This window comes from Diachasma alloeum, unplaced genomic scaffold, assembly GCF_001412515.2.
Source record: "Diachasma alloeum isolate Michigan unplaced genomic scaffold, Dall2.0 Dall_scaffold_00313, whole genome shotgun sequence".
NCBI classification, from domain to species: domain Eukaryota; kingdom Metazoa; phylum Arthropoda; class Insecta; order Hymenoptera; family Braconidae; genus Diachasma; species Diachasma alloeum.
In genome coordinates, this window is record NW_021680452.1 from 1419701 (window position 1) to 1431051 (window position 11351).

General features: G+C 36.4%; 1 protein-coding gene and 1 non-coding gene across 2 annotated transcripts; both read right to left on the bottom strand.

Annotated features, from left to right (window-relative positions):
• Positions 1 to 2464: 2464 nt before the first annotated feature.
• On the bottom strand, positions 2465 to 2537 carry Trnav-uac. Its single transcript has one exon. It is a non-coding gene; the product is annotated as a tRNA-Val (tRNA).
• An 801-nt stretch (positions 2538 to 3338) lies between these two features.
• On the bottom strand, positions 3339 to 11317 carry LOC107039939 (ubiquitin carboxyl-terminal hydrolase 8). Its single transcript, XM_015259804.1, has 4 exons — positions 10696 to 11317; positions 9630 to 10135; positions 6936 to 8078; positions 3339 to 4527 (listed from the first exon to the last, which is right to left on the bottom strand). The coding sequence occupies exons 1-4, from the start codon at positions 11212 to 11214 to the stop codon at positions 4407 to 4409; spliced, it is 2289 nt and encodes a 762-aa protein (XP_015115290.1). The 5' UTR covers positions 11215 to 11317; the 3' UTR covers positions 3339 to 4406.
• Positions 11318 to 11351: the final 34 nt, after the last annotated feature.

Genomic DNA, 11351 nt, shown 5'->3' on the forward strand with positions numbered 1-11351 from the left:
TCATCATTGGGACGTCACAATTTGGTGAAGAAATCAACGGCCGCTGAAGAAATTTCGGGGAAAATAGTATTCCTTCCTCGTCAATGTATTCTACGCTGATGTATCCTACACTGAGAGAAAAATAACAAAGTTCTCAAACAAGTCTTACTAGTGCCAAGGAAATATTTTTTGAAAATTATCAAAAAAGGATTTTTTTGTGCCAAACATGCAGAGAGTTCGCCGGAATGAAAAATTTTTGTCGCAAAAATAGATTTAGTAGTAAAAAAAAATTACATTCTCTGTACACGCAAAAAATGTCATTTCTAGCACTACTCCTTCGTTATTCGATACTCCCATACGTATTTTGCTCCCGCAAAATCTTTGTTTTATGCGAAACAAGGGATAGTAGTTTTTAATCAAGGGATAGTAGTCTAATAATCACAGACAAGAAATGAACCCTTAAATGAAACAATAATAATGATATGATAGCAATCTTGTAACTTGGGGATAAAATATTTGTTGATAAATTTTCCTCTATATGAGATATTTTCATCCTGAAAAGGCACAGTCTGGTGCGAATTATCCACCTCTTGAGCCAAATATTTCGTTGCTGTCGAAAGCAGAACAATTATTCATGTTTGAGACTTTCAAATTCGAGCCAAACAAATTCTTTTTTGGCAATTTTCAACTAGCGATTTTGTTGGCCCAAACAAGACTTGTTTGACAACGTATTCGTTTTTCTCTCAGTGTACGGTATAATTCTACACGGAGACAAAAGTTGAATAAAAAGTAACAGAAAATCGTGGGAAATTTTACTATACGAAAGATAATCCTAATATAGTAAATATAGAATATCTTACTATTTGTTTAGTAAAAAAAGCACATCTAAGGATGCAAAAATGATCAAAAATCAATCCCTGTACAGTAAAATTTCCCGCACCGGTAGAGTACACTAAGAGAAAAATTTCCTGATACGTAGACCAAATTTAATTCAGAGAAGTAAATTATTTTCAATGACTTGAGGGGTAACATAAAGTCTCCGTTTCCTAGAAATTTTCAAATAAATTTCCTGCTCAAAGTTATTAACACTTTTTTAAGCCAAAGCACATTGAAAAAGAAAAAAAATTATTTTTCTCAAATATCAATTTACTTGAGAGAAATATTTAATTCTTCAGTACCGTATTTCTTCAGTCGAGTCATTACCAGGCAATCGTTATTAGGTTTCAATTATGACAATTATATTGCTCTAGTAGATGATTATGTCAATTATGACCTTGAGTGAACTTCCTTAACAATTATCAACATTAAAAAATTAATCGAAATTCTTCCTTTTGGAAAATAAGAGATTTAGGAAAAATTAATAATCATTGGAGGAGTTTATTCAAGGTCATGTGCAACATAGTCATCCTTTAGAAGAACATGATTGTCATAATTGAAACCTAATTTAATAATAATAATAAGCAAACAAAAATTTTTTTTTCAGTGTCAGGTTCATTATCGCCTCTTAGAGATTAATGAGCTTTGATTTGTAAAAGGGTCGATGACTTTCAGCCGGAGATTTGTTAAAAAATTTGGAAAATTAGCAGCATTCTGTCACCCCTTAAATCTCAGAATGCTTACGCTTTACGAAACTCAAATAAATTCTCATTTATCACTATGGTTCCGCATTACAGCATGAGTATATTACATATCGAAACATTGGAAGTGCATAAAAATATCATGAGAAAGAATAAATACTTGAAGATTAACGATTCTTCTACGCGATTTAAGTGAGTTCATTTGCGATAAAATCATAACTGAGTACAAGAATATTTTAAAGCATGAGACATTTTAAATCTTTTTGGCCTCGGTGAGTTGAGATGACTGAGAAAATTAGATGATTGAAGAAAAATTATTTTATTTCTAGTAAATATTATATGTTTCAGATATTAGATTTTTTCTCAGTATAACGCATTTGGTAAAAAATATAATTCGCCGTCACTGAAAAATTCCTCCACATTTGTGAATGTGGGGATCACCGGATCATTTTTGATGACATGAATGGTAAATTTTACAGTTACGGCACGAATTACCCTCACGTTTAGATAATTTTTTCAAATCAGCGGCGAAAAATTCACTATTTTTCCAAAGTAAATTGTTGGTCGGACTATGACTGTAATGAATGCACTGAGTTATGATTATAAGCTAAGCAAAGCTGAGTGTGGTTATTAAAAATATGGGCGATGAGGTGAGAAAACCTCGAAGATTATACTGAAGAAGGCATACAGAGAACTTTGGAATTATCTGAAAATCCTTCCTGCCAAAATTTTCGCCAAGATATTGTCCCTACATTTGCATGAACTGCAAAAACATTATTTCTCATCCCCCATAACGATGATTACTTGAATCATTATCACATAAGCCCAGTTGGCCTAACAGTCAGACGCCTCTCGAAATGTGTTAATCAATTTCCAGTATAAAAAATTTTTGAAATATCAAAAACATGTGGTTCCGGCCGGGATCGAACTGGCGACCTTCTGCGTGTAAAGCAGACGTGATAACCGCTACACCACGGAACCAACTTGTGACTGCCGAGAGACGATTACTCTCCACCTAGTGAATGACTATAAACGCTTCAAGTTTTTACAGAACTGAGGCTCTACATTAAGTTTTTTCAGTATTTACCAAAGCCGTATTTTTTCTTAACAATTTTTTGCACAGAACATAGCTTTTTTGTCAACTACATTATTTATTTACTATTTATTCATTACTTATTCATTATTTATTTATTATTTATTATTTAGAAGTTCTCGGTCTCTGCCGCCTTTACCAAATTTGAAAAAGAGCAAACTTCTCAACAATTCTAGATTATGAGAGAAAATGTTTCCACTATTCGATGTAAGAGTCTTCCTTAATACACTCAACATGCGAGCAATTATGGCTATTGATGTATTTTTGAAAAAAATTAAAATGAATATATGAGTCAATAATCTATGGATGATCTGGTATTCCTTCAATTTTGTCTTACGATTATTATTCTTCAGTAGAGTGAATGTATTGGTTTAGAATACTTAAATAAATAAATAAATAAATTAATAATAATGGTAATAATAATAAACTAGATTATGAAAGATTGCTTCTCTTTCTGAAATCTGAGTGGATTCGTTATTCTGACATTTCTTTCCTTCAACTAATTATGCAATCCGTATTTCATTTGTTCGCATTCACAACCGTTTATTATGCTCTTTTTTCATTTTCCCCCTCCACACCTTCCAAGTATGAACTGAATGAAAATTGGATTTAAAAAATGTGAGGTTCAATCAGAAACAACACACGATTTCTGTATAAATTATATTTCAAACTTTTTACGTACAAAACATTCTTCTATCCTACAAGCTATTTCAGTTCTTTGATCCCATTTTTATCATTTTCATCTATTCGAGTATTTTCAGTAATTTTTAATCAAAACGATTGTCATTAAATACTACAGTAAACAAATATTCAACCTGGTAAACAATAATTCTGTAATAAATTATCAAATGAGACGTCAACAGTCCAGTAGCGACGCGGTAAAACGGTTTAAGTCGATTTTGATTATTGGATAGTTTCAATGAATATTCGGAATCTAAGGGAGATGGCAAGATTTTTGTCATGACCTCTTCCGTAGCCTTCAATTCAATCTATAAAAAAGATTAGTACAAAAATTTCGTTATCTTCCTTAGATTCAGAGATATTTCTCAAAGACTCAGCTAAGGGTCAAGTCGACTTGAGAGGTAACATATTGCCGCTAATTTTAAAAAATTTAACAAATTCCCTGCCGGACGTTATCGATACTTTTACAAATCGAAAGACATTAATCTCCAGGAGTAGTTGATGAACATTAATGCGCTTTGGGTTCGAAAAATATAAATAACTTTGAATAGGAAATTTGTTTGAAATTTCTGGGAAACTTCTGTTACCCCTTAAACCGTTTAACCGCTTTGCTACAGAGTTACATTCGATATTCTTGTCAATTACGCACGGATCTTGAAAACAAGTGGTGCACAACTTCGCTGTTTCAATTACAAAACGACAATATCACTCTCGAAGTCTATAATAAAAAAAACCTAAACACTTTTTGTGCAAAAAATGCACAATTTCTTCTATTCTAATAAAAAAAATGAAAGCAAATTCGTTTTTCCATTAATGATTATTTTGCTTCCACCGAAGAAATATTTATGATTTTTTATGCTCTTTTTCGATACTCGTAAAGAATCGAAAAGTTATAACACGTAAAAACAGGAAAGTAATGTAAAACATGAAGAAGTCTACTCGTCACCTCTTAGAATAGACAATGTCTTGCTGGGTTTAGAAAACACATGAGCTAACTCAAAAATCAGTACTGAATCGCCTTGCATAAAAAAAAATACAGAAAGTTCTCGAATTCATTTTTGCGATTGTCAGCTCACCTATGGTGTTCCTGGCGCATTCTCAGATTTTATGTAGAAAAGCACATACGCCCCCTTCTTGTCAGCAGTCGCATCCGTCAGTTCAACGCATTGAACAACTGAATCGTTGAATTTATACCAACTAAAAAATGAAATAAAAGTGTCTATTGTTAATATAAAATTCCAGTATTTGAAAGAGGCAATGAGCAGAGAATGGAGTGGAAAAAGAATTGAGCCAATTACACTAATTGATTAGGAACCTGTTCTATAGAAAATTTCATTAACTACAGGCAAGGTCTCTTATGGTCAGGAGATGAGAAAATAAAATAGGGAAATCAGGAACTTTCGTATTGAATGAATGAAAAATTAATGCAAAGGAAAACCTAGAAAAATGTCCGAAAAGTTCAGAGAAAAGGAATAAGTCCATTTGCACGGAACAACTAAATCTATTCCTGCAGAAAAAATTTGTCATTATTCGAATTTACAGCTATTATTTGCGATTTCTTTATTTTAAACAAGACTTATTCGAAGAATATGTTTCTAATAGAAACATTGAAAATATAATCATCTTTTAACTCCGACTCAATGGCATTACACGGAGAGAAATATTCAATAAAAATTACGTATCTTTTCCGTAATTCCGGAATGAAATGTTGCAAATTTTCAAATAAATCAAAATACCGATCACTGCTATCGCCTTCATTTTCGAAATCGGCCAAATAGACATCCAAACAAATTTTTTTAAGCCATCATGCAATCAATTATAACATTTTATTTGAGGGGAGACTACTATGAGTTTTAAAAGTCGTGGGATATTGGAGTGAGATTTCTAATGCATTGAAGACCAATTATATATGTCGAAAAATGAATAATTAGTGCAAAAAAATCAATTTTTTATAGTTCGTTTACTCCGCAGACACTTAAAATGTTAAAAATAATCCAGGGCCTCCAATTTTCGAGCTACAGAGGTTTTTTCTTCAAAATTTTTGAAAAAATGTGTACAATAACAGTTACGAATTAGTTTTTTGAAATTCGACTCCTACAAAGTTCATTTCGTTTTCTTTAATATAAAAATTCGCGCTATTCATATAAAATGGGCAGAAAAATTATCCTTAAAATATTTAAAATATATTCTCGATTCTTTCAGAAATTTATTATGTGAAATTTTTTATTAAAATAATAACGAAATCAGCTGTGTAGGAGCTGCATTTCAAAAAACTAATTCGTAGTTGTTATTGCACCTATTTTTGAAAAAATTTGGAAAAAAACCTCTGTAGCTCAAAAATTGGAAGCCCTAGACTACTTTTAACATTTTAAGCGTTTGTGGAGTAAAAGAATAATAAACAAATAGTATTTTTAAACTAATCAGTCGTTTTTGTACATACATAATCGATAACACTCATAGTAGTCTCCCTTTAATAATCGTGAGACAACCTATTTTCGAAAATATTCGAAAATTAAAAAACTAATCGATGAATTAAATTTTAATTAATGGCGATTAATAGGGCTCAACAATACCCACATTTGAAAAAAAAAAAAGATTCAATTTCATCCATTTATTAGCGAACAATTGAAGCAAAACTTTGTTACATTCGTACACATACACACACACACGTACGGACGTGGTCTAAAAATAGCAATTTCGGACTTTTTGGATCATACTGGGTCCATATAACACAAAAAATTCAAAACTTAAATTGGGACGATCACAAGCTTTCATTCGGAAGCAAAAAGTAAAAAATGTCCATATAGCCCCACTCTCCCCTAATTAAAAAACCTTCAGTAACATGCTCGCTGTCACCCGCTTGTTTCCTCTCAATACGGAACTTCCATGAATTTTTTTCAATTTTCAAATCTCAAGTTTGAGACCTGAATAATTCATTTTTTATTCATAAACATTTGAAATATTGCTCATTAATTAATAATTAATTGTTGAAAGTTAAAGATTTCAAATGCTTTGAAATCGCCAATGACATCACACAGCGGTCGAGCGCTGGACCAATCACAGAATGACTCGAGCCGACTTAACCCAATCTTGGGGTGCGCCTCGGCTAATGGAGGACGAAACCTCCCCACTCTCTTCTTTTTCGACCAATGACGCGGTACCTGACCGTCATCGTGACGTCATAACCGAAAAATTGGCCTCGAAAACGAGTGATTTTCCATTCAGCAGCGAAGTGGTAAAACAGTTCAAGTCGATTTATCTCCCAGTTGATTTTTTGAGGAATATTTCCGAATCCAAGGGAGATATCGAAATTTTCATAATTACATTTGTTGTAGCTCTCAAGCGGCTCTACAAAAAAGGTTATAATGCAAATTTTCCTATCTCCCTTAGATTCCGAGATATTCATTGAAAACTGGTCAATAGTCAAAATTGACTTGTACCGTTTTACCACTTTGCTACTGAATTAATTATCATAAGACATCTAGGCAATATTTCTCCATAATTTTCGCCGTTTAGTTATCCATGTTACGAGGAATGTGTGAATAGGGGAATTAATAAAAATTGAGCTTCATGCAAGTTCCCTATTCCAATAATGCTCTACATACCTCTCGGTCCCCAAAAGTCTGCAATAGCTGTAGTAATGTCCGTGCGCCAGCGACCCAGAATGACGACAAACTCCCTGCAGTTCATACCTAGTACATTTCTTCTCGGGGTCGTCTTTCTTCCCAATAAACATCTCCAGGCTCGTAGGATAGCTCACCGGAGTCTCATTCTTTCGAATTTCATCCTTATCTGGTGTCTTCATGAAGCGATTGAGCGCCACGATCAAAACAGGTGGCAGTTGAGTGAACTCCTGGACGACCCTCGCAGGCTGCGTGCCACCACACACTGCACAGTCTCGCGATTGTACCTGGTCCAGTGAATTATCAATGCACTCCTTCAAATCAAGACTGTCACCCTCTGGGAGAGACACAATCAGAGTGGTGAACGCGTCGAAATCAGCCTGCTTCTTCTCAGATTTGGATCCACATGTTTCACACCTGATAAATGCACGAGTTTGTGCGTAAAAAGTTCGGGAGATGATCGAGTACTTCCAGTCCAGGACATTATCCATGGCCTCCTGAGGGCTCTTGACCATTCCACCATCCTCTGCAGATTTTTCTTCCTTCAGTTCCTCGTGCAAAATCTGCAGCAGTTCCGTCAGGAACTCCTGAGCGTCCTGGTGATTTTTATTGTTGAAGGTGGGCTTCAGTTCTCCAACTTTTTCCCTCAGAACTTCGATGGAAAAGGATTTGTATTGGCCACTCCACAGCATTTTCATCACGCGATGCAAAATATGAGTGACTTCCCCTTCAACGTTCTCGAAGTTATCGACGAAGTAGTCCTTCATTTGAGACGTGTGACTCAGGCACTGGATGATGCTGTTGGCGTAGCAGATGTAGCTTTCGGGGTTCTTGAGGCCAGTGGTGCCTGGGAGGGTTTTTCCACGAACTGATCGCATCTCATCTCTGCTGGTGAGGGGGTGTTTTGGAGGGGGCTGGGAGGGGGGCTCGAGGTCCACCTCCATGGGCGTATTTTCGAGGGATATCTGGGGGGATTTTTCCTGGGACAGTCCGGGCTCCGGTGCAGGACGTCGCAAGGGGGATGAGTCTTGGAGGGTTGAGGAGGCTGGAGGGATGTCTTCGGAAGCGGGACGAATGTCGGAGATGTCGAACGTTGCATTCGTCCGGGGCCTGCTTATGATTTGCCTGTGGACAGGAGAATTCGGGGTCATTTGAAGGTAAATGCAGAGGAGAGGGGGGCTAAATGCAACAGTGGGGCAAAATGAAGCAGCTGAAAACGACTATTTGACGCAATTCAAGCAAACACAATTATTTTTCAACCGTTTTTTATCAACTTTTGTTTATTAACTTTTTTTATTATTGGGAGTACTTATGAGAATAGTGATTTTCTATTCAGTAGAAAAGCACATGCGAAGCGAAAAAATCACTGATATTCGAAACGCCGATATCGACTACCTCCACAGATGAATCCCACTCCCCTGTTAGATCTCGATCTCAACGTCCACTGGTCAACTTGCCCCCTGACTCTCCAGCAGCCAAACTAAGACCTCGTCATCGCTGAGCCTATGTGCTATCCTCATTCGAAATCCCTGAAGGTTTTTCATATATTTCTTATGTCTAAACCACAACATTAATCATTTTTACTAATTTTATCCACAGTAATTTTATTCTCTGCACTTTGGATTTTGCTGTTTCATTTTCTTTTCAATTAATCCTTTGACAAAATCTTCTCCCCTCGAAACTTCTCAATAATTATCCATTCTACTGAATGTTACGGGAAATTATTATTCTCATCAGCACTCCCAATAATAAAAAAAAGTTGATAAACAAAAGTTAAAGCCCGGGTGGATTATCTTTTGAACGTTGTCTCGATTGTTTTTCCATCTTCATAATGTAAAATATATCATAATTTGGATATATTTTATTTTGGATATGTAAAATATATCATAATTTGGATATATTTTACAGTGGATTTTACATCCCGCAGGAGTCCCTAATAACTATGATTATATAATCAAAAAAAAGTAGAAAAAACTGAACATTTTCAAAGAGCATTTTCAATAAAAATTAAGAAATAAGTCCGATAGAGGAGAAATAGTGAATGGATAATTTATCATGGTAACTAACGACCTGACACCCATTGTACTGTGACAAATGATGACCTAACAGCCATTAGATACATCAAATTATTAATTTTCAATTTCCTCCCTTTTGGGTTTATTTCCCAATATTATTCAAAAACGCTCTTTGAAAATGTTCAGCTTTTTTTCAACGTTTTTTTGATTGTACAATCATAATTTTTGGAGACTCCAGGGCTATAGAAAACTAAATAGCAGGAGATCATTTCAGATTATCAAATTGAAAAAAACAACTAAGATCACGTTCGAATAATAATATAAAATAATAAAAAAAAAAATAAATAAAATTACAATTACATTAAAATGAAACTTAATAAAAAAAAATTTTTTTTGCTTGAATTGCATCAAACAGTGGTTTTTCGTGTTTCATTTTGTCCCACTCTCCCCTATCAAATAACCTTTTCCGTAGCTCAGGAAATTTTCTACAAAAAACGTCGTCATCCTTTTTTCTTTAAACCTCTTTTCTCCAAAGATATTGACACAAAAATCTACTAGCTTATTTCTAACTTCTCACCAAAACAAAAAATATTATTCATTCGTTCTCTTCTGAAAATAAATTCTACATCAATGGGTTCAGAGAGAAATATTTTTTACTCACATTGTCAAGTTGGTTTTCATCTTCCCTAGTCTAGCTATCTGCCTCCTCAGATTTTTTATATCCTGCTCAATCTTCTCCTTCCTCACCCTGTCGTCGAACATCCAATGGATCTTCTCCTTTCCAATCTTCTCCATCCCCTTCTTAATCTCTACCTCCTTCTCCCCAATCCTCTTGACTACATCCTTCAGCTGCTCGTTGAGTTTGCGAGCCTCATCTCCATAAGATTGCCCGCAGTCTATATTTGTTTCCGTCATCTGCAAGATCTCCTTAGTCTTCGCCACAGACAGTTGCTCCATTTTCTTCTGTTCCCTCAGCAGTTCCTCGAGTTCGGAGAGCAACTCGAGGACTTTCGTCACAATCTTGTGTCTTCTGGGGGTCACGTCGACCTGAGGAGAAGGCTCGTAGTCTGGGTACTCTGGGAGGGTTAGTGAAGGCTCCTCGAAATATATGGGGACCTCCACGGCCTGGGAAAGTTTCTCTGGAGTCCAGTCCTCAGGAGCTATCACCTTTGAATACATGTGAAATCAACTCAACACAGATAACTCAACGTCAACACTCAATTCATCCACCCGAGTTATTCATCCACCCGACGAAATTTCAAACCCGGAACCGGAACTAGACATCGAGAAAATAAATGCGGAAAATCCTCTATTTCGCGTGACGAACCTCGAGAAAGCATGGGATCAAATGGGTACGGCGGGTTGAAATATCTCTCTTATTCACCCCGGTACCCCATTGTTTTTTCTCGCCATCACATTGAACACATCATTCCCCATATCTTCAAATTTTTTCAAATTTTTCTTGAGTTCCTAGGGGGTTAAAACCTTCAATTTAATCAAAACTCCATAAGAGGTCGTGTATAAGACTGATTTTGTTTATTTAATTTCTCGATATCCGTAAGTTCTAAAATTTTAAAATTGTCACCGATGTTCACCATATGTCTAATACTATTAATTTAAAAAATTATAACTTTGTTGGTGAATGTCAATTGTCAAGGTCATCGCCAAATTCACTTGGCACCCTTAAATTTCTACGTTATTGCGTGTTGATTCGTGTTGTTACTCACCTCCGAGTTGGTTGTGAATTCAGGATACGTCAGGAGCCACTCCCTGAACCCCCCTTCGAGGATCAGATGCCTGGGGGGAGAGTGCCCCTGGTCTTTCTTAGTCAAAATCGTCCTGAGAGCGACCAGACGATTATTCCTGGTGACAGTGTCCTCCGTGGACCCCCAGTCCACTAAGACGATCACATCGACGTGGTGAGTGTCCCTGTGGCGAATCAACGTCTGCTGTGTCCTGTCCTCGGTGCTACCAACGACGAGGCTCTCAAGACTTTCTCCAGTCGTCTGGGGAGTGATGAAGTCCGGGTCAATGTTCAGGCACACCTCGATGGGGTCCACCTCCTTGTGGGTGATCCTCGAGGCGTGGAAATCCGCCGAGGGCCTCACGTCGAAGATAGAGTACTTCGAGGGCTCCCTGGGACACCTCATTCCGGGTCTCAATTGACCTGACTCCAAGTATGTGAAGTACTCGGTCCGAGATTTCATGAGGTTCAAGAGCTCGACACACTTTATGAAAAAGGACATCGTGTTCACGTCAGTTTCGGGGGTTTCTCAGTAACTGCGAGCACTTGTTATGAGGTTTTGTCATGCCGGTGGGCCCGCACCGGCTGAGATTACTCCACTTCGAACGCACGTTTGAGGAGGATATTGCCACGAGCCGC